This window comes from Cetorhinus maximus, chromosome 9 (genome assembly GCF_964194155.1).
Source record: "Cetorhinus maximus chromosome 9, sCetMax3.hap1.1, whole genome shotgun sequence".
NCBI lineage: Eukaryota > Metazoa > Chordata > Chondrichthyes > Lamniformes > Cetorhinidae > Cetorhinus > Cetorhinus maximus.
The window spans coordinates 9,288,075-9,315,941 of record NC_135887.1 but is presented as its reverse complement, the minus strand read 5'-3'; the positions used below and the strand labels follow the sequence as shown (position 1 = coordinate 9,315,941).

Genomic DNA, 27,867 nt, shown 5'->3' with positions numbered 1-27,867 from the left:
GAAGGCTGTCTGATACCTGGAAGGGTCCACACAATCTGAATCCTCCAGGGGCCTTGGAGACACCAAGGAGTCCTGAAATGAAACCTGGGAATGCTAAGAATGAAGCCCTGAACAAAGATGAAGTTGCCAAGTACCAATAAGCAACCAGCTGCAAACTATCTCCAAAACTCCACACTACCCACACTGGCAATGCTGCTGACCCTTTTTATCCCACCCTTGGATGAGGTTTGTGAAAATGTCGCCCGGTCGCCTGCCCGTTTTGCCCGTGTGATGAGCAGAAAATTTTACAGGCAAAGAAAAATCACAGTCAGTTGGACTGTTAAGGGCCTCAAGTGGCCGCTTAATTAATGGCGAGCGCCGCTCCAGCACGTGTGCGTGCCCGCCGAGCGAAATATTGCGCGAGTGTGCGGTGACGTCGGGGGGGCCCACCTGAGGCCATTGCGCAATATTTTCCTCCCGATCGGGTCAGGCCCGCGCCCGCCCACGGGACGAAGAATTCTGCCCTGTGCTATTAGCCCCTGACCGGATCTTACCAAGAACTTTGGGGTCTGTTCTAGAATCATAACAGACCTGGGATCCAGTGACGATCCTCGGCTTCGAATGGGTTTTGCACCAGCAGCAGTCCCTGCCTCCCCGGCCGGGGGTGCTACCATTCAACAGAACTGCCAGCCTCTGATTGGCTGGCAGCTTTTGGAAGGCGCGCCCAGGGTCCTTTGAATTTATTTTTAAGCTCTAGGGATCTGACAAGAATAATTCATTTTGTAGCTTTCTACCTCCCAAGGATGGGCAGCAATCTCACAAATGTCCCTGGCGTATAGGGCTGCACCATTTCCCTAAACTCTGCGCCCTTCCAGTTTATTTATATGCTTGTGGTGAAGTTCTCCCTTTATTCTTGCAATAGACGGAGAGAGATAGAGAGAGAGAGAGAGAGAGAACATACTACAAATTTTAGACCAATTCACATCCACGGAGAATTGTAAGGAGTGGTAATAATAAATAAGACTACAATAAATTGGAGACTCCGAAGGAAGGCAGTGACATTCTTATGACAGCACAAAACTCACCTCCTCATGTCTGTCCCTGTAAATCATATTTTTTCACATAACATTTTTAGTGATTGCAACATGTTACTTGGGGTCAGCTGTGGCTCAGCTGGTACCACACTCACCTCTAAGGCAGAAGGTTGTGGTTTCAAGCCTCAGGACCTAAGTGGAAAAACTCCACCCTGACACTCCAGTGTAGTACTGAGAGTGTGCTGTGCTGTTGGGGTTGCTGTTTCTCTGTTCAGATATTAAACCAAGGCTCTCTTAGGTGGATGTAAAAGATGCGATGACACTATTCTGAAGAAGATCAGGGGAGCTATCTCTGGTATCGTGGCCAATATTTATCCCTCAATCAACATCACAAAATAAAAACAGTTTATTTGGTTATTATCAAATTGCTGTTTGTAGGAGCTAGCTGTGCACAAATTGACTGCTGCGATTCAAATATTGCAACTTAATTGACTGTACATTGCTTTGGGACGTTCTGAGTGCATTTTATTATTTTCTCCCATTTGAAGTGCCAAAAGTCAACCACTTGACAGGGTGAAAAGAACAACATAAGTTACAAGTTATGTCTGTGATAATAATGGATGGATGTCATTCTGTAACATTCCCCAATCCACTATTTTAAGAGGCATTAACCTATATTCTAAATGAAGCCTTAAAAGAAAGAACTTGCCTTTTCGTTGCCTCTTATGACCTGAGGATATTCCAAAGCATTTTAGTCAATTAAGCACTTTTGAAGTGTAGTCAATGTTGTAGCGTAGGTAACATTACAATGGCTTCAGAAATTTTTAAATCCATCATTACTACATTTTGCACTTTAATGCCCTTTTCAATTTTCCCCTACAATAAAATTGAATGGGGTTATATTGCCGGCTGGAAGATATTATAGCCCATAGTGACTCTTCCGAAGAAGAGTCATACAGACTCAAAAGGTTAACCCTGTTTCTCTTTCCACAGATGCGGCTAGACCTGCTGAGTTTTTCCAGTATTTTCTGTTCTTATTTCAGATTTCCACCTTCCGAAGCATTTTGTTGTTATATTATAGTCCATGCTCAGTTTCAGTCCAATTATTTGACTCAATGTCATTCACTTAGGTCTATCTCTGAGCTGTCAGCTTTTTTTGACACTGTTCCTTAGTTCTTCCTAGTTTTCAAGACTGATATGCATGTGCATAGACATTAAAAGTAGGCCATGTAGCAGATTGGTTCAGCTGGTAGCACTCTTGCCTTGTAGTCATAGGGTTATAGTTTCAAGCCTCATTATGGAATAACCTGACTAACTTCTGAAAATTACAAGGAACCTGTGGACAATGTCACCAAGATTGAGACCATACATTTAGTTTCTTTCGTCTGTCAATTTCCCCCAATGATTGCCCTGACCTCACTCTAGTTTCTTTCTCCCTTCATACCTCCTGAGATTTTCTTGTCCACAAAACACAAACTTCTGCTTTCTTTACCTTATTCCCTCTAACCTGAAGACTACCCAACTTCCTTTCTTGGTCCCAATGCTAGCTGATATTGTAAATGTTTCCCCCTCCTTGGGTTCTGCACCACTTCCTTTAAAATCTGCCCCCATCAATCCCCTCTTCAAAACTCGATACTTGAACATTCTCTTCTTACGACTATGTTGTAAGGGTATCTGGCATAGCAAGGGTTAATGTGGAACTGGGAAATAGTGCTGACCACAGTGTGATGTAAAGAGACACATGACCTGAGACAAGAGTCAGCTGTGAAGTGGACAGAGACCTGTGTAGAAGCAAGCATGGAGTAAGCTCATAACTTGGGCTATACCCTGTATATATGTAAATAGTTATGTGCTATCAATAACCAATTAATTTTCAACCATACAAGACTCAGAACCTATTCATGAGGCCTACTGAATATACAACTTATAACAACAACCTACCGTCCCATCACTAATTCTCTTTTCTCTCCAAAGTCCAGGAAAGTGTTGTTGCCCCACAAATTTGTGCCTGTCTTCCCCATTACTCCATGCTTCGCTTAAACTCTCCAGTGGGGTTTCTGCCCCTGCTACAGCACTGAAATGCTCTGAATTAACTTCACAACATATTCTCTGTGATTGTGATGCACCATCACTCCTCATCCTGCTCTATATCTCTGCTGCCTTTGACATGGTTCATACCATCCTCCAACTTTCTCTAGCAGTTCAACCCTCTGAAAACTCTATGTTCCTCCAATCCTGGCCTCTTGCCTCTCCTTCACTTCCTTCATCCCACATCAGTGGCTATGTCTTCAGCTGTCTAGGCCCTAAATTATGAAATTACTTTCCTAAGTTCTCCACCTCTCTTTCTTCATGTGAGACCTCCTTAAAACTTATGCCAAGCTCCTTGTCACCCATCCTAATATCTCCTTTTTTGCCTCCGCATCAATTTTTGCCCGTTAAAGCTCCTTGGGATTGTTGCTCATGTTAAAGGTGCTATATTTGCAAGTAGTTGCAAATTTGCCTGCTGAGAGAGAGTGAAAATATAACTACAGCTGCTTCCAAATTTATTTGGTGATAAAGCCAAATAAAGGAGCTTACTGATTGGGTTATCCCTGGTGTCCTGGGCAATATTTGTCCTTCAATAAATATTACAAAAAGAACAGATTATCTGGCCATTGTCATGTTGGTGTTCATGGGAATGTGTGGTGCTCAAATTGGCTTTTACATTGCCTACAACACGCTGCAAAAGTAATTCATTAGCTACAAAAGCTTTGGAACATTCTATGGTTTTGAAAGGTGCTGCGTAAATGCAAGTCTTTCTTTTTGAGTATGTTGAATTGAAGGTAAATGACTTCCTGTCTCTTTTATGGAATGGTAAAGCACAGAAGGCCACTTGGCCCATCATGCCCTTCCTGTCATCCCAAGTGACCTTTTTATACACAGATAAAGCACAAGTGTCCATGGTACCTTCACTTCAACAAACTCCAAAAGAAAGACTTGCATATCGCACTTTTGCTTTTCATGACCACCGTACATCTGAAAGCGCTTTACGGCTGAATACTTAATTGACTGTAAAGAGCTTTGGGATGTCTTATGGTTGCGAAAGGATAAACACAAATGCTTGTCTTTTCATTGAATGGTAAATCATAGAAGGAAGCCATTCATTCCATCGTGCCCATTCCATCATTCACTGTGGTCTTTAATTTTATAGAATGTAAAGGCAAAGAAGGAGGTCATTCAGTCCGTTGTGACTGGTCTACAATTCCAAGTAGGAAGTGAGCATTTAAAACACAGTTTTAAAATAAGGGGTCTCCTATTTAAGCCGGAGATGAAAAGAATTTTTTTTTCCCTCAGAGGGCCGTGAGTCTTTGGCACACTCTTCCTCGGGTAGCAGTGGAGACTGGGTCATTGAATATTTTTAAGGCAGAGGTAGATAGATTCTTGGCTAACAAGGGAGACAAAGGTTATTGGGGCAGAATGTGAAGCTGAGGCCATCTCATAAGTTGACCTTATTGAATGGTGGAACAGGTTCGAGGGGCTGAATGGCCTACTCCAACTCCTAATCCACAGGTATGTTCATAGATATATAAAGGGCATAAAAGGATATAAAAGCATAAATATATATATATGAATATACATAAATACAAAACGTTAAAAAAAATATACATAATAGCTAAATGGATGTATTTGTTTTGTATTTGTTTCTCTGTTGGAATGATGATAGGGCATTGGTGGGTGGGTGTGTGTGTGTCGAATCTGCAGCTTCAAGTGGAGCGCTAGTGGAGCGGGGAGGAGGAGGAAGGGGGGTGGAGTGGGCCGGGTCGAAGTGTTGAATCAGCTGCAGCCTGTTGAGTAAAACGCATGACGCAGGCGCAGTGTCAGCCTCTGTCTCGCTCTCTCTCTCTCCCCGCGTTCAATGGACGATAAGTGCAGCCGCGAGCCGCCTTCAGCTCCCGCTCCTCTCACCAATGGAGACGCCCAGCAGCAGCAAACCGGCGGCGACTTAATCACCAAAGTAAGCGATGTCTCAGACAGTCAGAAAACGAAGAAAAAGAAGAAGAAAGGTGAGACCGTGCATGTATATAATATATATATATATATTTTATAACGTGGAGGCGCGGGGGAGGGAGGGGGGGGGGGAGGTGAAGTGAAGTAAGATGTCGGGATGATGATGATGATGATGAGGGGAAGGGGAGGAGTGGGGAGGCGGTTTGCAGCCGCCGCGATTCTTGGTGACCTTGGTTGCTTCAGTAACTCGAGGCCCGAAGGCCGGAGTTTTGCCGTGTGGGGATTTTATCCCCTCCCCCCCTCCTCCTCCACCTCCCTCCCTCCCTCCTTCCTCTCTCTCCCCATTGCAGCCTGACATCCTCTCCTCTGGGCGGCTGAGCTCCCCCCTTGTCTGGCGCGGTGGTGGTGGTGTGGTGGTGGTGGTGTGTGTGTGTGTGTGTTTTTTGCCGGCGTGGAGAGGCAGGCCCCGGCCCTCCCGGCCCCGGCTGGGATGATGCCGGCTTACTGGAATGTTCTTCAGCTGCCATTTCCTGTCCGCCATGTTGGAGGAGCCACACACACAGACAGACACACACACACATTCTGGATGGTAATTTTATTTTAAATAACACCCGCCTCTCTCCCTCTCTCTCCCCCCCTTCAAGCACTATTACAAAAGAGAGTATATTGCTATTTTTGTCTTTTAAGAGTCTTTTGCCTTTTCTTGAGAGACTAAATTATTCTGGACATTGAGGAGGAGGAGGAGGAAGTATTGCAGCAGCCCTCCCCCTCCCCCCCCACTCCCACTCCCGATGTGTTTTTTTTGGTTTGTTTTTTTCACTTTTTATACCGCCGTCCCATTTTTGGTCTTTTAAAGGTACCCAACCCTTGAATGTTGTCACTTTTCTTTCCCCCCCCAAGCGCTTTCCAGTATCATCTCGGTGCTTTATTCCCCTCTTTTTCTCCACCCAACCTCTTCCTCTCTCCCTCTCTTTCCTTCCCCCCCCCTTAAATTGGAAATGGGTTCATAACATGAACCGACATCCCTTGAATAGTTCTCTCTCTTCCCGCCCCCTCCCCCAAGATGGAAGCGAAATATATATTCACGATTTTGCAAAGGTTTTTGCTTGAGTTTTTTTCTTTGGCTGGGGCTGCGGGTGTGGAGGGGGGCGGGCGGGGGGGGGGTCACTATTTGGCAGGTGCAGTGTGCGGCACAGACTCAGCTTTGCAACGTGGGAAAGCCTAAATGAGGACAGGGAGGGTCTGGTTACACTCCGGAACACTCAGCACTTCTTTTGAAACTCTTGAATTCTCGCAAATATTTCATTAAACATTTAGGATAAATTATTTTAGCTTGTCTTAAAGTATATTTCAGTAACGTTTGTGGAATCAAACCGCATTTTTAAGGCCTTACTAAAACCCTACTTAAGGGAAAGGATAGACGCAGAAGGCTGGCAAAATGCATAGTACTCACGAAATAATCTGATATGACTTGTTTGACTTCCATTGTTTAGGGATCGGATAACTTACTAAAATTGATTTCAGATATCTTTAATGCGTTTTTTATCTTCTCTGATTTTTAACTCCAAATATATTTAGCCCAGTTACACATTGTCATTGTTAAATGTGTAAGATTGAACTATGCAGTTCATTCTTATAACCACACTGGATTTAAGTTTGTGTGTAATATGATTTATAGGCATACTTTCAAAAATATCTGAAATGGTGAGTGCCCAATAATAGATCATTTCTAAATCTCTACCATGCTATTACAAATGCCTGAATGCAACAAATATGAATTAACTGTTTTGAGCTTTACACTTGCTTTTGAGGTAACCAGTGTGCACACTAATATTTAATGACTTTTAATCTTAATTCCAGCAGTGGTTGTGTGGGATCCAGGGGGTTGGTGTTAAAAGTGAAGAGTCACCATGTTAGCATTAACCATTGCTTGGTGAGACAGCTTGGACCAGACCCTGTCATGTTCCAGTTAGGTATCTGTTCACCATTGTTGTAATAATCAGCCTGTAGAAGGGAGCTTCCCTCTAAGTGGAACTTGCCGCTGCCAGTTTTTCTCTGAATAGAATCTCTCAAATCTGACAATGCTGACTTTATTCCATTGATCTAAATTTGATATCCATAATTTTAAATTGTTCTAGATGTGTAAAAATGTAAATAAATGCCCTTTCAGTTTATTTAAAATAGATTTTATTCTGCTATAATAGTTTTGCCTAAAACATTGCTACTCACTTTACCTTTGACAGTAATGAAAGTTGGAATGAAAAACTGACTATTGCTGCTGCTGTTTCATGGTACCTTGCTTATGGACATTAATGTAGAAATTCATTCAGTCATTAATGTAGAAATTCAGTTATAGGATTCGTAGCTAGTCGGGTACTGGAAATTACTTAAAAGTGCAAAAGGTATTTTAATAACAAATGATTTTCTTGGTGTATAGGAGCCATTAATCCTGTTTCAGGTTCCCAATCGACTGCCAGCAAATCAAAACATTATTTACTCTGCATAGGTTTCTCCATATTGGGTCTTTTTTTTTTTGACTCCCTTTATGGGTCATCTAATGAAAGTTGTAGATCTCTAACTTGTATAAACAGTCCAGTCTGATCCTCCTTGGCATGTCCAATATGGTATATGGTTTTCTTTTGGCCTATCTGCTGGCGCTTGCACTGGCAGGCTCTTCATGACTTCTTTCAAGTTTTTGAATTTGTGTTCGAGGTGGCTGAAAGCAAGGGACTTTGTACCTTAGCTCATCAGCTGAAACCCTCATCCATGCCTTTGCCGCCTCTCAACTTATTTCAAGGCACTTCTGGTTGGCCTTTCATGCTTCTATCCTTTGAACTTGAGGTGATCCAAAACTTTGCCTGTGTCCTAATTCGTACCAAGCCCTGTTCACCCATCATCTCATCCCGCTCGCTGACCTGCAATGGCTGCTGATTAAGCTGCAGTTTTATAATTTGCATCCTTGTTTTCAAATCCCTTTTTGGCCTCACCCCTCCCTGTCTCTGTAATGTCCTCCAGTCCCCAAACCCTCAGATGTCTGGTCTCTTGTCTGCTTGTAATCGCTCCATCCTTGGTGGCCAAACCTCCAACTGCCAAGGCCCTAAGCTCTGGAACTCCATCCCTATGTATCTCTGCCTCTCTTTTTCTCTCCCCCTATTTTAAGACACTTCATAAATCCTATCTTTTTGACCAACCTATTGGCCATTTGTTCTAGAACCACCTTATGTGGCTCGGTGTCAAAACAATTGTTAAAGATGCTATATAAATACAAGTTCTTAATTAAGACAGGTATCTGGACATTGTATGGCGCAACCTTTAAAGCAAGATTTTTGTGGAACCAAAACTTCAAGCGTTATATGGAGAAATTATATGAGAAAGACAATGCTGTTTGATTCTCCTTTTAATCCAATTAAGCTTTAGTTCCTTTTGCTTCAAACTAAACTGCCCCTTGTTTATTTGTGCTTCACTTTTTGAACTTCTGTAATTCTATATCAAAGGTTTAGTAAATTAGATATTTAATAGAGAAGGCAGGCTGATGATTCATGATCTGTTCTGTTAGATGTAACTCTTAATTTCATTGAAGACAGTGAACAGGTCCAAGGAAGTTTCTAGCGTCGGCTTGAAGTTTGCTCGATTTACTCCTCTATACTTGGCTGGAAGTAACACTTTTATTCCAGTAATAGCTTTACTGTAATAAAATTATAAAGCTAGAGTACAGCATTTTCTTCAAATACAATATTGTTTAATTTTCTACTGCTGAATTCCTTTTTGTAAATGATCTTTGAAAAGGTTACTTTAAATCCTATCTTTCTGAGGCTCTCATGATTCGTTTGTGGAACATAAATTGATATATTACAGGTCTAACCTGTTTATGGATGAAAGTTTAGGTGAATAAATTGCCTCAAAGTTACATTTTCATCTTGGGAAGATTTTTAACAGCATTCAAAAGAAAATTGAATTATATCTTTTAGCATACTTGCCCATTAAGCCTCAATTTGGATATTCATACCAGCTAGTCTTCGTAAAAAGAAAAGTAACACTTCATTGTAGGTTAGCAAAATACTGTCCATTTGTTTTTGCATTGGCAATTCTGTCTATTGTTTCTGAAAAGTTTTGTGATCCGTTAATTTCCTTGTGCTCAAAGTCCATAAGACCATAAGACATAGGAGCAGAAATTAGGCCATTCGGCCCATCGAGTCTGCTCCGCCATTCAATCATGGCTGATAAGCTTCTCAACCCCATTCTCCCGCCTTATGGTGGTCATATGGTGGAGCAGTGTGATAGACTAATTTGGGATTAGAAATGAGGCTTTGACTTCGGTATATTAAGTCTACCAAAAAGATTATGAACTTTTAACTGTTAGTTATGCCCCTTAACCAATATGGCTAACTTAAAATGTCTTGATTCTGAGGTGAAATGAAGCATTGTTAACTTCTATTGTGAAATCCTTTTTTTTAAAAGAAGTCAAACTTTGAAAATACTTGTAATGTTCTTATTATAACAGTAGTAATGTCCTCCTGCAGACTCTGTTGTGCTGTTCAGAACAGAGGTCATGGGTAAACTGTTGCTGTAATTACATGGGCCATTTAATGAAACATTATAGAAATTAATATAGTTGCCTGTCTGTTTTATTTGCAGACTTCTGTATTGCATGCTTTACCTCCCTTATTTAAGAAAATAGCACCATAGAATCTTCAGGTATAGAGTTGTGCAGTCCTGCATCAGTTACTGACTTCAAGAAACTTAAGCTGCTCTTAATATGTAGAGATTTTGGTCAGTCTTTTTAAGTTTCTGCTCTTAAATTTTATATTTGTACCCAAAGCAATCCAAGCACTCTTTCATGGAGTCACCTGCTCCAGATCATCACATGAGCCAGTCCAGCAGGGAGGAAGAGAACTCATTCGGCAGCTCTCCGTGGAGGCAAAAGTTGAATGTTTGTTTTACACCAAAGAAAGCTTAACATTTAAATATATGTACATAAAACAGAGCTCTTTAAATTATTAGTACCTTAAATTAAAAGCACTCTGCCAGACTTTCCTTCCCCTTGGAGTCACATTAATGTGGCAGAGAGAAAGCTTTATTCAGCAACTGGTTCACGCTGTACCTGATCAACTGCTTGGCAGGAAGGCAAAATATGTATTCCCTATTTCACATGCTCTTAACTTGAGCGCAACAAATTTTAAGTAGGGACAAATTAATGAAAATTACATTCTGGCCAAACCTTTGCTATTAATGTCTCAATCTTTCAGATTGCATTCTTCATTATGTACTCCACTCCCTGGAGAGTCTCTAGTGCTCACTCAGAAATCCATCACAGTCATAAGTTGTGTGAAATGAGGATCTGCTAATGGCCAGTGGGAAAATATTAATGTCTGAATAGTGATCCATCAGAGTTTACCAATGTGTGCTAAACTTTGTACAGTGGCAGGCTATCCAAGATAAAAATTCTATTTTTTTTAACTGAGCCTGAAGCTGGAGTATTTTGAATAAAAAGGCATTCTCCTCTAGGCCCACAATGAGCAGAGCATCCTTCGCTGCCCCACTGATTTTTTTCCTATGCACCAGTTCTGTGACTGCCTAGACAAGGCTGCTAAATTGTGGACTGTATGCTAATGAAAAAATAAAGGAAAAGATCATATAAAAAAAAATATATATATATCATTGCTAATTAATTATTTCTAAAGTTTAGTTTCTGTTGTGTGCACAAGGTGTTACAAAGGAGATCGACGACCAGTTAGTACTACACTGAAGAATCAGCTTAGGTTGTGCTTAGTGCAGCTCGAACCCGCAATCTTTAAGGGCAACATTGCCATCCCTGAGCCAAGCTGACCATGTTGGAGTTAATGAAGAGTCAAAAATATAAAGCAGTTTTTTAATCCGTGTGCTTCCATCAACTTTTAGTCTGTTTCTCCAATACCCTTATATTCAAATAGTAAATCTCCTTCACAACTCAGATCTTGCTCCTACTAATTTTAAAGCTCTCTTTTGCCATGCCTGTTTTGCTAGGCTTCCTCTATATCAGCAGTAGGAACCTATACTAAAGGCAGGGAAATCTTTGATTTTAAATACTTCTGACATCTTGAGAGATATTCCTGTAGTAGAGCAAGATAGGGAAGATGTGATGTGCATGTCAGAAAATCCTGTCTTTGTCCTTTTGGAGAAATAGAGTGCTGCATGTTCTGTCAGCTGGTGTGTCCTCTAAATACTATGACATTTAAGTGGGAACTTTTATTCTCAATTTAACTCAGGAGACTTGTTTGGACTAGAGTAGGGAGGGAGAGTTTCCGTTTAAACACTAAAGCCTGTGAGAAGCAAGCACGTTACTAGCTGCTACTGTTCCAATCCTCCACCAATTCTGTTATCTTCTAATGATTCTGCTTAACTGAATAAATCAAGTTCATACCATTCTTACATTTTCCTCCCTGTTTCTCTTCCCCTGCTCTTCTCCACACCTTGACAGATGTATATTTCTCAACTTGTATAGCGAGTTTATATAACAGTTTTTGAGGATGGTGTTAGGTTATTGATCTTCCTCCTATTTTGAGTGACAAGTCATTGTGGTAGAATATGTTCACCAGTGGCTTGGTCTAAAGTCAATTATTTAGCTATGCTTTATGAATGTTTCTTATTATTGTTACTTCCATACTATAGATTTTGAGTTTAACAAGACCCGTAGATTATCTTCAACAATTTTGATTCTCCTCATGCTGTAATTGGTGTTTGATTTCTCATCACGTGATGTACTTAAAACATAAATTCCAGCAGTTAGTTCTCAAGCTGAATCTTATAGTACAGAAGAAGGGCTGGTTTAGCTGATGAGAATTTTCACATTTTCTGTTTGCTTATATTGAGTGAGTTAGAATTCTATTAATGAATAACCCGTTGAAGTTTATCATAAATAGAATTGTGTGCTTTTTTTTTTGTCCCGTTTGTAGTTTTAGGATTTTCCTCTGCTCTCCGAGTACTCTTGGGTATCGTGTAGAAATGCTGTGTCAGAGGTTAACTTGTGTGCCCCTACATTTGAATACAATTAATTGCATAGTACGCTTGAAATACTAGAGAATCTTGCAGTCCCTACAACTAAGCTACTTTAATTTAGAAATGTAATTAAGATTTAACCTTTTGTCTCTTTTTTTTTTAGGTTTTGAAGAATTAAATGGTGATGCTGGATCGGAAGGCGAGTCTGAATTTGTAGCAAGCCAGGATACCGAAGAAGTAAATTTGATTTCTTCCAGCGCAACTAATGGCAGGAAGCAATTTTTAGACACTAATTTCAACCCCAGGCACACAACAAAAACTATCGCACATAACAGAGTGGGTAGTAAAACAAAGAATTATAATCAAAAGAACAGTATGGACAAAAAGAATGACAAAGTCTTTGAGAATAAATCTAGGGATAGCAGATCTATTGAGAAAAAGGAGGCATTATCATTTCTCAATGGTGTTATAACTAGCAGCTCTGGGTACATTACAAATGGATTTTCTGTCAAGAATTCAGCTGACAATGATGGTAGTGGATCTGAGAGTGGTTACACCACACCGAAGAAACGTAAAGGTAGGAGGAATAGCGACAAAGGTGTTGAGAACTTAAATTTGTTTCAAGACAAAATCATGCAGCACGAGGGGAATCCACTCGCCCCAAAGTTGGATCTTGAAAATGCCAAACTTGAGGTACCTGAGCAGAAGGCAAATCGTCTGGAAAATGCTAAGCCTAGTGGTAGGTATGAACTTACAGCAGTTGGTCCAGCTGGAGCTCGTGGGAAAATGGGAGCTGGTGAAACCCAGCGGAAAAACTCTGATGGGAAACCTAGTGGTGGTAAAAAATACGAAGACCGACCTAAATCAAAGGCAGCATCTGTAACTTCAAAGGAAGACTCTTGGACACTCTTTAAACCGCCTCCAGTCTTCCCAGTGGACAACAGTAGTGCAAAAATTGTTCCCAAGATTAGTTATGCAAGTAAAGTTAAAGAGAACCTCAACAAATCACCCTCAAATCAGTCACTGGCTGTGGACACTCAGGCACAAGCTTCAGGTCGTTTGTCACAGGTTCCCATGTCTGCTGTAAAGGCTGTCACCTCATCTAGCTTTTCCAATGGTTTGGCTTCAGGAGTGACTGATGGGCATATTGGTGTTTCAGGAGTCCAGACAGTTGCTGCTGCTAATACTGTAGTGCCTGCCTCATCTGGGAGTGAGACCTCAGTGTCCCCTGATGGCACAGACTCAGTGGCCACGGAACAAAGGAAGCAGGGTCTCTTTTTCTACCCTTCAAATATGCAATCTGTGCTTCCTAGCACGACGCAGGTGGAGCTGCCATCACAGACAACTCAACAAAACCTGGGGGATATTTTCCAGAACCAATGGGGATTATCTTTTATAAATGAGCCAAGTGCTGGCCCTGAGCTAGCCACTGCAAGATCTGTGGACAACCCACCTCTGGAGGTGACGTTTCAAGCTGAATGTGCTGCCACTTTGGCCTCACAGGGTGCTGAACTGCTGTCATCAGGATCTGAAATTCCTGTGTTTCCAAAGGCTTATGAACTAGACAAACGGACTAGCCCTCAGGTTCTCAGCAGTGTTGTGAAGACTGCCACAGTGGCTGTTAGTGTTTCTGCTGAGGGCATGGCCTTGCCTACGGAGCCACATGTTAGTGAACTGCAAAAGATGGCTGCTACAAGCCAAAGTGCAATAGTTTTTGTCCCAAAGGACTTTGGGAGTGAGACACCACAACACGCCTCTTCTACCAATGCTTTGGTGCCATCAGCCAAAGAACACCCAAGGTACCACAGAGGCTTTGACAGAAAAGACAGCTTTGGGTCATTTGACTTGAAATCCGCTGTTATGTATCACACTAAAGGTAATATGTCAACAGAGCTTGCACAGAAATGAAAATTAGATGTTCTAATGCAGCTCCTTTTCTGAGGATCTCATAGCATTGAGAACAGGGATTTTTGCTAATCTTAATAGGCTTTGAGCACCGTTTTTTAGTGTCCAGTGAATAGTGAGTGAATAATTCAGTGAGTTCCAATTTTTGACACGTGACTAAAAGTTTGCAATGAGATTGGGTTTGACTTTAGTCCAATTGCATATCAAGTTGTCATGACCCTGATAGTTAATAGGGTGGGAAGACACGTTTTCCACCATTGAAATTGTGGTTTTTAGTTATGTTTTATCTAAATTATTTTTAACATAATATATGGTATGCACAAGGATTTTTGCCACAGGCAGCATTTATGCCTTTGTAAAGATGGTGGTGGTTGCCTTCATGAATGCAACTGTGTGACTTACTAGGCCATTTCAGAGGCCATTTGTGAGTCACCTGGAGTCACTTTACCCAGACTGGGTAAGGATGATAGATTTCCTTCCCTGAAGGACATTAGTGAACCAGATGTGGTTTGTTTTTTTGACAGTCATCATTTCTAATAAAACGAGATTATGAAGCTAGCTTTTTATTCCAGATTTATTTAATTACCTGAATATAAATTCCCCAATTGCCATGCTGTGATTTGGGCCCATGTTTCTGGATTAATAGTCCAGTAACATAACCGCTATACTATCCTACCCTCTTCCACCATTAAATTCTGTTTGCTTTGAATTGATTTGGCTCTTTCTGAATTATTTTTTAACATTGCTAAAGCTAATGTATATTATGTACAAGGATTAGATACGTGCTTTTCTTCAGGCCTGCTCTTGAGTTTTGACTTGCTTCAAAATTTGGGTAGACCTTCATTTACAATTTGAAATTGGAGCATTTACACATGTAGCACTGCAAAGATGTGGTGTAGAACAAAGCCTACCTTAAGACAAAGCAGAATGAAACCTATTTAAGAAATGGGTTTCTTGAAGTGAAATGACCTTGTGTTTTTTCCCAAAATTGAATTCTACAGCTTGAGTCTGGAGCAGATATCTGGGAAATTTGTAGCTGGATTAGATGAAAGGCTTTAGTAACTGAATATAAATCTTGCCTGATCAAGAAAGTTGCATAAATCTTTCCACTGGAAGTTGTATGTTACCAGCCACCTATTTTGTTCCTGGCAGCACACTAGCAGTTTTTGTTAGTGGTAATTCTTCTCTTGGTCTAAAGTGCAAACCAGGTTTTGTCAATGTGTGGTGTCTTCACATTTGAGCCTGATCCTGTTCTTCACATTGCTTGTGCTTGTTTCCAGCAGGGTAATTTAATAACAATCAAAAGCAGGAATCTTGAATGAGGTTTTTATTTCTTCCTTTCTTCCCCCCCCGCCGTGCTTTACTTGAGGATATTGAGACCAAATATGATGCCCTCCTAGCTGAAATAAAGTCAATGCAGTCCAGGGGATGAACCTGAATCCACCTTGAGCTGTACTTTAGTACCATGTCAAGAGGTGTATTTGCCAACAAGGCATTGAAATACATAGTTTGATGACAAGTTTGTGCTTGAGACTCAGTTTCAATGAATAAACAAAAACTTGCATTGATTTGAACCTCTAACGTAATAAAACATCCCAAGGTGTTTTACAAGGGTGTTAGAAACAATATTTGACACTGAGTCACAAGAGGTATTAGAACAAAATTTTGGTCAGAGATAGGTTTTAAACGTGTGTCTTAGAGGAGGAAAGAGAAGCGCTGAGGTATAGGGCGGGAATGCCAGAGGTTGGGGCCTAGGCAGCTGATGCACGGCCGTCAGTGGTGAAATGATTAACTTCGGAAACACTCGAGGCCAGAGTGCAGTGATCTGGAGGGGCTGAAGGAAATTGAGATATGAAGTGCCAAAGCCATGGAGGGATTTGAAAACGAGGGTGAGAATTTTTAATTTGAGACATTTTGACCAGAAGCCAATGTCAATACATGTTTGGACTCAGGCAGCAGAGTTTTGAATGACCTCAGGTCTGCAGAAAGTGGGAGGCCAGACAGGAGCTCATTGGAATAAATGAGTTTAAAGGCTATCAAAGCCATGCATGAGGGTTTCAGCAGCAGATAAAACTGGGGCAAGGATGGAGTTGGGTGATATGGAGGTGGAAATAGGCATTCTTGGTGGGGATGTCTGGTGGGAAGTTTTATCTCAGGCAAATTAACACTACGGTTGTGAACAAGATGTGGTCGTTGTCAAGGACTGAAGACATGACTTCTATCATCCTAGTATTTAATTGGAGGAAATTTCTGCTCATCCAATACTGAATGTTGGACAATCAGTCAGACTGTTTAGAAATAGGTGAAGACTCGAGGGGTGGAGAAGAGGTAGAACTCTTTTAGTAGCCCCCAGTAATGCTCTGAAGTGGTTTAACCAGATGACTAAGTGAGTTGTTTGGCAATGAGAGCAGAGATGAGTATAGCAAGGGAATGATTAGGATGAGAAAGAGTAATAGTTTTTGTGGAGTCAAGGGTATAAAAGGTGGTGGAAAGCAGCTGCTGAGATGGCATGATGCATTAAAGGCCAAAGGCTATATAGTTGGGAATTTGATAGCATAGAGCTAAGCACTTGAGGGAAAGTTTTTCCTAGGATCGGACAGAGAAAAAGTGGGAGGGTAATGTGGTTAGAGTGCAATACAAGGAAATGACCAGAGATTGCCTTATCAGTGATTGTAATGATAGGAATAGTGAAGGCACATGAGATGACAAGATTGATGAGTTGTCTGTGTATGCATGTAAGAAAGTTTATATGAAGGGAGAGATTTAGGGAGGGAAGGGGGGCGCTAGTAAACTTGAGAGGAAAGCAGAAGAGTTGAGATGGAGGTTGAAATAGCTGAGGATGAGAAGTCATTCAGTAAAGAGTGAAGAAAGCAGAGGAGTTATGAGAAGTTTGGACTGATATTTGGGTGGCTGGAAGAACAACTTTGTGTAAATTGTGGAACAAGGTGAGATGCTGAAAGAAGAATTTGCCAGAAGAGAAAGGGGAGCTACCAAGGTGTGATTTAGAGATGAGGGCCTTACCGCAGTTGCAATGGTTTGAGTGGGGCAAGTGATGGAAAGTATAGCTGGACCAGGAAGCTTCATTAAGGGGAGGCTGTGTGTGAGTGGAGTAATAACTTTTTCTATATTTTATATGTATATAGGTGTCAGAATTCCTATTGATCAGACCTCGGGAGCTTTAATTGCCAAATCTTTAAATTGATTGAGTAGCCTGCTGTGATCTTCCCAGTATTGCCAATACTGGGAAGGTAAGTCCATCCCAGTTGCAATTGACAAATGTCTACTGATCAAATCTTTACCTACCCCTGCTGTTGAGCAGTATCAAATTTATGCAGCTTGCACTGGTTATGTTAGCTAATTAAAGTCAAGCTCTTCAAATCAGTTGTGTTATAGTTATCATGAAATGCAATGGTTTCAAATATTAGAATGTGAAAGTGGGGAATAACCCTGAATGGCAACAGACAAAATGATTGCAAGGGTACGGTCAGAAATAAAATTTATACTTACAGCTGATATGATGTGTTAATTCCAAGTTCAACTCAGCTAACAGAATCAAGTCACTTTTGAACCATGTATCCTGACAGGGTGCTTATGGTATTCAAATGGACGGTTGACGGGGCATGGGCAGATGCAAGGGAAAGGAGAAAATCTGATCAACTGGCTCCTGGTCATTAGCTGCTCTAACTCTACGCTATTTGATAAAAGCAAAATACTGTGGATGCTGGAAATCTGAAACAAAAACAAAAATAACTGGAAAAACTCAGCAGATCTGACAGCATCCGTGGAGTGGAATACAGTTAAAGTTTCGAGTCCGTATGACTTTTCATCAGAACTAAGGAAAAATAGAAATGAAGTGAAATATAAGCTGTTTGAGGGGGGTGGGACAGTAGAGCTGGATAGAGGGCCAGTGATAGGTGGAGGCAAAGAAGAGATTGCCAAAGATGTCATAGATAAAAGGACAAAGGGGTCTTGACGGTAGTGATATTAGCTAAGAAATGTGCTAATGGTGACATTAAGGGTAGAAAGCAGGACAAGCAAGTGACAGATGGCCCGAATGGGGGTGGGGGGAAGGGATCGAAATAGGCTAAAAGGTGGAGATAAAACAATGGATGGAAATAAATTTTAAAATAATAGAAATAAGTGGAAAAAGAAAAAAAATTTTTTTTTAATTTTAGGAAAAAGGGGGATCGGAAAGGGGGTGGGGATGGAGGAGAGACTTCATGATCATGAAGTTGTTGAACTCATTGTTAAGTCCAGAAGGTTCTAAAGTGCCTAATCAGACGATGATGTGCTGTTCCTCCAGCTTGTGTTCAGCTTCACTGGAACATTGCAGCAGGCCAAGGACGGACATGTGGGCATGCGAGCAGGGTGGTGTGCTCAAATGGCAAGCAGCAGTGAGGTCTGGGTCATGCTTGCAGACAGACCGAAGGTGTTCCACAAAGCAGTCACCCAGTCTGCGTTTGGTCTCTCCAATGTAGAGGAGACCGCGTTGGGAGCAGCAAATGCAGTAGACTAAATTGAGGGAAATGCAAGTGAAGTGCTGCTTCACTTGAAAGGAGTGTTTGGGCCCTTGGATGGTGAGATGGGGGGGAAGTAAAGAGGCAGATGTTGCACCTTCTGCGGTTGCATGGGAAGGTGCCATGGGAGGGAGTTGAGGTGTGGGTGATGATGGAGGAGTGGACCAGAGTGTCCCGGATGGAACGGTCCCTAAGGAATGCCGATGGGGTGAAGGGAAGATGTGTTTGGTGGTGGCATCATGCTGGAGGTGGCGGAAATGGTGGAGGATGATCCTTTGAATGCAGAGGCTGGTGGGGTGATAAGTGAGGACGAGGGGGACGCTATCATGGTTCTGGGAGGGAGAGGAAGGTGTGAGGGTGGATGCGTGGGAGATGGGCCGGACACAGTTGAGGGCCCTGTCAACCACAGTGGGTGGAAAACCTCAGTTCAGGAAGAAGGAAGGCAAGTCAGAGGAACTCTTTTTGAAAGTGACATCATCAGAACAGAGGCGAAGGAACTGAGAGAATGGGATGGAGTCCTTACAGGAAGTGGGGTGTGAGGAGCTGTAGTCGAGGTAGCTGTGGGAGTCGGTAGGCTTGTAATGGATATTAGTGGACAGTTTATCACTCCTTTCAAGTGAAGCAGTACTTCACTTGCACTTCCCTCAATTTAGTCTACTGCATTCGCTGCTCCCAATGTGGTCTCCTCTACATTGGAGAGACCAAACGCAGACTGGGTGACCGCTTTGCGGAACACCTTCGGTCTGTCTGCAAGCATGACCCAGACCTCCCTGTTGTTTGCCATTTCAACACACCACCCTGCTCTCATGCCCACATGCCCGTCCTTGGCTTGCTGCAATGTTCCAGTGAAGCTCAACGTAAACTGGAGGAACAGCACCTCATCTTCCAATTAGGCATTTTACTCTCTCCTCCATCCCCACCCCCTTTTCGATCCCCTTTTTTCTAATTTTTAAAAATATATTTTTTAAGATATATTTTTCTTTTCCCACCTATTTATTACTTTTAAATTTCCATCCATTGTTTTATCTCCACCTTTTAGCCTATTTCGATCCCTTCCCCGCCCAACCCCCACCAGGGCCATCTGTCACTTGCTCGTCCTGCTTTCTACCCTTTATGTCACCATTAGCACATTCCTTAGCTAATATCACCACTGTCAACACCCCTTTGTCCTTTTGTCTATGACATCTTTGGCAATCTCTTTGCATCCACCTATCACTGGCCCACTATCCAGCTCTACCTGTCCCACCCCCCTCTACCAGCTTATATTTCACCTCATTTCTCTATTTCCTTAGTTCTGATGAGTCATACGGACTCGAAACGTTAACTGTATTCCACTCCGCAGATGCTGTCAGACCTGCTGAGTTTTTCCAGCTATTTTTGTCTGCTATTTGATGTCTGATTGCCCCAACTATTGAAAAATGTAATAGAAATGGTCTGCAAGGAGATAAGTGTCCTTCCAGTGTTAATATCTTGCAAGTAGGATAACTACTGATTCTTAGAGTTTTTTGAAATGCATATCTGCAATAAAAATGTTAGTTCAGTTCATTTTGATGAGGGAGATTTGAAAATAAGCACCTGTGCCACTGCAGATTGCTCTTTCTTACCAGCATAATTGCAAGTTGCAATAGAACTATGTCCACATATTTAGTAAAAGTCTGTGCGGGCATGAAGTGATTGTCTTCATTGAAGGGGAGAGAAAAGTGTCGAATTGCAGCAATGAGTTTGAATCATTGTAAAATATTAATGGAGTTTGGTAAGTGCAGGTAAAGTGCTTAGTACCAAGTTCTTCCTCCCATGTCTGAGTAGGGTACAGTAATTGTTAAAACTCCTTGTGGGGAGATATTAGAATCCTTGGTGTATTTTCCCACCTGCCACAGAGCTCCACCTTCAGCGAGGTGCTGTTTAGCTGACATCAGTGATGAGATTGAACAATCAGCGGGTTGGCATCCTTTTTGGTCCTAGATGCAAACTGGGAGGTCTCCAAGCTGGGCAACATCAATCTTATCAATTAAGGAACAAGGGTAGTAAACTAAAAATTCAAATGACTTAACAAGGTATGATTTTGTTAAACCTTTGGCATGGCATTTCATATTAAAGGTTTCTCCCACAATGCATAGAAATAACTCTTAGAAGAAGAAATATAAATAGGTTTTAGACAAATGCGGAAAGATGAATATGTTGTAATTTCCTGAAGGAATGTTTAATTTGGAGGCAAGCCCATGTGCCTCTGGTGCCTCCTACAGGCACTGTAATTTGGGGCCCTTATAGTACTGTTTTTTTTCATGCACCCCACATGGACTGCTTTGACATTTTTTTTAATGGAATTGTGTGCATTCCACATAATCTGCAGTTTAGTTTTGAAGATTGATTAGGTATGGTTTATTTTGAAATAGTTTGCAGTCTTATACACCTTTTAATTTCCAGCACTTACTGCCCTATTTGGCATGTAGTTAAGAATACTGCCGGTGGCAGAATCACTAATTAAGCCCAAAAAATTAGCCATGCTACCTTAGTGTCCTTTGGAAGTGGATACAGCCTAATGTAACAGAGTGGAACTTGAGGTTTGTCATTCACATTTATTATCTTATGGGAAGATAAGTTGTCATTTTCATTTTTGAGCTTGGGGAGGTAGAAGACTTCAGAAGCGCAAACTTTTCCACCCACAACTCCTAATTCAGCTCAGGATATGCATTTTTATAAGAGTTAGACCTTGTGGTCTTAATGGGACACTCCAGTTTAGTAGAACAATACATTGCACGACGCATGGTTACAACCCAGTCCTTGCAAAATTATGCAGATTCCAATTTATCAACAGACAGGCACTGGAAATCAAGTAATACATTAAATAGAGACGTAAATAATGCTTATAATTTGTATTCTGAATTTGATAGAGCAAACACTAGTTAACGTTTTGTTGCAGGAGTTTCTAGAGCAGTTGACTGCATAATTTGTAATTATACATGTTTCGTTGTTATTGAGATGTGAAATTATGATTCCTATTTTAGAGAAAATTAAATTGAATTCCAGATTTAATCCTAACTCAAAGAACAAAGAAAAGTACAGCACAGGAACAGGCCCTTCGGCCCTCCTAGCCTGCGCCAATCATATTGCCCGACAACTAAAATTTTTTGCACTTCCGGTGTCCGTATCCCTTTATTCCCATCCTATTCATGTATTCGTCAAGCTGCCTCTTAAACACCACTATCGTACCCGCTTCCACCACCACCTCTGGCAGTGAATTCCAGACACTCACTACCCTCTGAGTAAAAAAACTTGCCCTGCACATCTCTATAGTTTTCTCCTCTCACCTTAAATCTATGTCCCCCAGTAATTGACTCTTCCACCCTGGGAAAAAGCTTCTATCTACTTTGTCCATGCCACTCATAATTTTGTAAACTTCTATCAAGTCGCCCCTCAATCTCCATCGCTCTAGTGAGAACAATCAGAGTTTCTCTCCTCATAGCTATAACCTCCAGACCAGGCAGCATCCTGGTAAACCTCCTCTGCACCCTCTCCAATGCCTCCGTATCCTTCTGATAATGTGCTGACCAGAATTGCACGCAATATTCCAAGTGTGGCCTAACCAAGGTTCTATACAGCTGCAGCATGACTTCCCAGCTTTTATACTCAATACCCCTGCCAATGAAGGCAAGCATGCCATATGCCTTCCTGACTACCTTATCCACCTGCATTGCCACTTTCAGTGACCTGTGGACCTGTACATCCAGATCCCTCTGCCTGACAATGCACTTAAGGGTTCTGCCATTTACTGCAATAATTCCTGCCTGTATTAGACCTTCCAAAATGCATTACCTCGCATTTGTCCAGATTAAACTCCATCTGCCATTTCTCTGCCCAAGTCTCCAACCGATCTATATCCCGTTGTATCCTTTGACAACCCTCTTCACTATCTGCAACTCCTCCAACCTTAGTGTCGTCTGCAAACTTACTAATTATCCCAGTCACATTTTCCTCAATCATTTATGTATACTACAAACAGCAAAGGTCCCAGCACTGATCCCTGCAGAACTCCACTAGTCACACCTCTCCATTCAGAAAAGCACCCTTCCACTGCCACCCTTTGTCTTCTATGACCAGGCCAATTCTATATCCATCTTACCAGCTCACCTCTGAACCCATGCGAAGTTACCTTCTCACCAGTCTGCCATGAGGGAACTTGTCAAAGGCCTTACTGAAATCCATGTAGATAACATCCACTGCCCTTCCATCGTCGATCATCTTTGTCACTTACTCAAAAAACTCGATCAAGTTAGTGAGACACGACCTCCCCTTCACAAAACCATGCTGCCTCTCACTAATACGCCATTTGCTTCCAAATGGTAGTAAATCATGTCACGAAGAATCTTCTCCAATAATTTCCCTACCACTGATGTAAGGCTCACTGGCCTGTAATTTCCTTTTATATTAAAACAAAAATTGAGTTCAACTTAATACGGTTGCACAATGCATGGTGCATTAAACCATAAGCAATAGCGGAAGTCCATATCTGGTATTTTTAAGGCAGTGTTTTCCTAATTTATGCAGTGGTGTGGGGGTGACTTTAGTGTGGAGTGTAGAGCTTGCAGCTAAACTTTGCACAGCTAATTTAAACCAGTTAGAGACCTTTATATTCACAGTTGAAGGCTCTTGTCTCTGCATGATTTCTGTAATATGTGAAAGCTACTGTATATCTGCAGTGCTCTTTATTGCATTCAATCCTTTTCTCCCCAATACCCTCTTTCTACCACCCATCCCTCCCCCCAATCCCCATATCTAGGCCATTTGTCTTTTCCTGTGAGTTGGCCAAGAATAACTTTTGTTATCTGACCACCTATACCTGTAAAGGAAAAGCAGTTAAACTACTACGGTAGAGCTGTTTTTGATCCAGCCTGGCCTCTCAAGGTCTGTGCTGGAGAATTCATTGGAGCGAAGTAATGCAAACAGCAATACCTTGAGGTTAATTAGAGGCCAACTGTTGATGTTTCTAAAAGTTGACGGTTGCTTGTAATTCTTCTGCTTGATAAAAGCAATACAGTTATGTTTTTTGACTGCCTGAAATGCACATTGAATGCAATGCTTCAGTATGCACCTCCACTTGATGTTGCTCACTGAGTCAGTGGTTAGACTTTGCAAGAATGGGTGCTAGGTTTTGTAAACTTGGGAGAAGTTCACATCCCTACTAGAAAAATAATTCAAAGATTCCTAAGGTTTTACAGGACAGTAAATATTTTTTGATGGAACCCCAGAAAATTGTTTTTGGTGTACACAACTTACGAACATATGAGATTGGAGCAGAAGTAGGCCATTCGACCCCTCGAGCCTGCTCTGTCATTCCATAAGATCATGGCTGATCTGTTTGTGTTTCGAGTTCCAGATTCCCATTTACCCCTGATAATCTTTGATTCCACTGCCTTAAAAATATTCAGTGACTCTGCCTCCACCACCTTCGGAGGCAGAGTTCCAAAGTCACAACCCTCAAATAATTTCTCCTCATTTCTGCCCTATAAGGGCGATCCTTAATTTTAAAACAGTGTCCCCTAGTTCTGGACTCACCCACAAGAGGAAACATCCTTTCCATTTCCACCTTGTCAAGACCATTCGGGAACTTGTATACTTCAATCAAGTCACCCCTCACTCCTCTAAACTCCAGTGGAAACAAACCGAGCCTGTACAGCCTATCCTCCTAAGACAACTCACTTATTCTAGGTAACAATCTAGTAAGCCTCCTCTGAACTGCCTCCCAACGCATTTACAAGCAGACTAAAACCGCACACAGTATTCGAGATGCGGTCTCACCAATGCCTTGTTTAACTGAAGCACAACATCCTTTTTTATGTTTAATTTCTCTCATCATAAAGGATAGCATTCTATTAGCCGCCTTGATTACATGCCATACCTGCATACTAACTTTTTGTGGCTCATGCACGCGAACATCTAGATCCCCCTGCACATCTGAATTCTGCAGTCGTTCTCCGTTTAAGTAATACTGTTTTTTTATTCTTCCTGTCAAAGTGAACTTCACATTATCCTACATTATACTCCATCTGCCAGATTTTTGCCCACTCACTCAACTTTTCTATATCTGTCTGCAAGCTCCTTATGTCTTTTCCTACCTAGCTTTGTCACCTGCAAATTTAGCTACCATGCCTTCACTCCCCTCATCTAAGTCATTAATATAAATTGTAAAAAGTTGAGGCCTCTACAGGACTCTAGTCGTCACAACCCTGGCAAAGACTGATTTATGCATTCTGTTTTCTGCCAGCCAGCCAATCTTCTATCCATGCTAGAATGTTCCCCCCACACCATGAGCTTTTATTTTCTGCAGTAATCTTTTGTGACATTTATCAAATGCTTTCTGGAAATCCAAGTACAGTATGTCTGCAGGCTCCCCTCTATCCACCGCACATGTTACTCCTTCAAAGAACTCTAATAAATTGGTTAAACATGACTTTGTTTTCACAAAACCATGCTGACTCTTCCCGATTTACCTTGAACTTGCCCAGCAATAACCTCTTTATTGACTCTAACACCTTCCCCTTGACACATGTCAAGCTAACTGGCCTATAGTTTCCTGTTTTCTACCTCCCTCCACTCTTGAATAGAGGGGTTATGTTTGCTACTTTCCAGATTGATTGAATCTTTCCAGAATCTAGGGAATTTTGGTAAATTTAACACCCAAAGCATCTACTACCTCATTAGCCACCTCTTAAGACCCTAGGATGAAGTCCATCAGGACCCAGAGACTTGTCAGCCCGCAGCTCCGTCAGTTTGCTCAGTACTGCTTACCTAGTGATTGTAATTTCACCAAGTTTCCCTCTCCCCTCCATCTCCCGATTCCAGCTATTACTGGAATGTTTTTTGTATCCTCTATAATGAAGGCAGAAGCAAAATATTTGTTCATTTCGTCTGCTATTTCCTTATCTACTATTAACTCCCCATTCTCTCTCTCCAGAGGATGAACACTCACTTCACGTTTTTCCTTCTTAAATACCTGTAGAAACTCTTGCTATCTGTTTTACATTTCTAGCTAGCTTTTCTCATACTCAAATTTCTTTCCCCTGATTAAACTATGTCATTCTCTGCTGTTTTTTATATTCTGACCAATCCATCTGACCTGCCATTCATCTTTGCACACTTGTATGTTTTTTTTTAAGTTTGATGCTTTCCCTAACAGTTAACCATAGTAGTGTATCCTCACTTTAGAATTTTTCTTTACTCAGAATAAGTTTATTCTTATTCTGAAATAACCCTTAAATGCCTGCCACTGCTTCTCTATTGATCTGTCCCCTTAGCCTGGTATCCCGGTTCGCTTCAGCCGGCTCAGCTTTCATGCTCACAAAGTTGCCTTTATTTAAATTTAAACTACTAGTCTTAGACCCACTCTTCTCCCTTTCAAACCGAATGTGAAATTCAATCATATATTGTGGCCGCTGCTACCTAGAGGTGCCTTTACTCAGGTCATTAATTAATCCTGTCACATTACACAATACCAAGTCTAATGTAACCTGCTCTCTGGTTGGTTCCAGAATGTGCTGCTCTAAGAAACTACCTCTCCCCCTTGCCCCATATTCAGTCCCAGAAATAAAAAGCAACAAAGGAGTGCCAACAATAGGTAGGAAGAAAATGGCAGACTCGTTAATGAATTCTTTGCACACCATTTCACTGAAGAAAGAGGACAAAAGTATCAAAAGTAAAGGGGAGGAAGTTGGTGGATTTCACAAAGTTAATGATACTGAAGATGCCATTCAGCTGTGATTTGTTTTATGGATATGAAGCTTGAGGCCATTCGGTGCAAGTGTGCTGCAAAAGTTCATGTGTAGGTAAATGAAGTGTGACATCTAACATTAGAAGGAAAGAATGTATAATTTGCAAGTTAGAGATGGGAACCCTTTTCTCCTTGGGTTGTTTACAAGTCATTCTGGAGTACTTTTATAATGCTTAGCTGCTGACCAGACTTATGGTAATCATTGTGGTGAAACGGTCCTAATATTCCTGAGGCCAGTCAATTTGAAAAGTTTGCAGGTTACTGGTTGTTTGTAAATTTCAGGTTGAGACATTTGGATGAATTGAGCATGTTTGTGTATCGAAAGATTACATAGAAGTAGAGTGCAGTTGGCAGAAGCTTCAAAGATGCATTTCTTGAATTTCATCTTAGTTGCTGGAAGCAACAAAAGCATTCTGGCACCAACATATCTTCCATGCACGCTCTAGAAACTTTGTAACACTAATGGAGAACTCCAAGGCCGAATACTTCTGAGTCTGTCACATTTCATGGGATCAGCAGGAGGTCCTGTCATTTTCCCACCACCCAAGCCACAAGCTGTGAAACCAAGACGTAAACCAACTGAAAAGGCATAAATTGCACTGAAATGTTGGGCACTTCTTTGAAAGTGATCCATGTCTAAACAATTTGCTTAATCTTTGGGTATGATCCTGGCCTTGGAATGGGTCCTTCAGTAGCATGTTTTCACTCAGCCCCTCTTGAGGGTCAGGAGCAAGAAAACTTTGGCATTCGGAGATCCTGTACTGGCCTTGCACCAGTGACCTTGTAGAATGCAGCCCCTTACAAGGGCTGGAAGGAGTACTAAAGGTATGGCTTGTCTTGGCTTAATTTCTAGCACATTATCGTCTGAGTTATAGCAAGAGTGTACTGAAAGGGCAATTATATATAGATTTATACTCTAAAGAAAATTGGACAAAGTTGAAGTGGCAACACTTGGGGAATCAATTGTAACGGCAAAGAAAGGCTAGCAAATGGCATGTGCTTAATTAGTTATTTTAGTTATATTTGAAATTGTTTCTCCAGTCTTCACTCAATTAGTCCAGCCCCAAAAATAGTTTTAACTTGGCTCTGAAAAGTTTATTTTTAGAACTCAAATGCTTCCAATTAAAATTAACTAACACATGTGCCAGCTGTACTCATGAGCTTGATATTTTTTTGAATATCCTTTTGATGTCTTAACTACAGAATCTTAAGTAAAACCAATAATTGGTAAAACTAATTTTGCTAGACAAGTGTGTCACGGTTGTGTTGTCTTAATTTGATTTATTTCTGTACGTGTGTGAATATTGAATGCTATTATACTTTAGTTGGGTAGAAGCAACCAAGACCTTTGCTTCTGATCAATATCCAGTCATCTTGATGGAAAGTCTGCAATTGTGGTTACTGTATGGTGACCAGCTTATGCTAGTTACAGTGAATAGTTTGCTGATGGTTCCTGTCGTCTTTGTGCACGAGGAATATAGGCTCCTGCATGAGGTACCCAAGGGCTGCGCACATCCACAGTTCCAACAACAATTGGATTTGCATAGTACCTTTTTAACATGGAAATATTTCAAAGTACTTAACAGTAGCCAGCAATAGAAGAGTTATTGGAAGAGGACCAAAGATGAGGGGGCTTAGAGGGAATTTGTGTGGGCCTTGGCAGGTGAAGACATCAATGATGAGATGAATATAATGGGTATGCACA

General features: G+C 41.4%; 1 protein-coding gene across 1 annotated transcript in view; it reads left to right on the top strand.

Moving 5' to 3' along the window:
• The first annotated feature begins 4,842 nt into the window (after nt 1-4,842).
• nufip2 (nuclear FMR1 interacting protein 2) overlaps nt 4,843-27,867 on the top strand; it is a 36,886-nt gene continuing 13,861 nt past the window's right edge. Inside the window, exons 1-2 of the mRNA XM_078548014.1 lie at nt 4,843-5,056; nt 12,139-13,851. Coding sequence (XP_078404140.1) covers nt 4,909-5,056; nt 12,139-13,851 — 1,861 coding nt within the window. The 5' untranslated portion in view covers nt 4,843-4,908. The remainder of the gene's footprint in view (nt 5,057-12,138; nt 13,852-27,867) is intronic.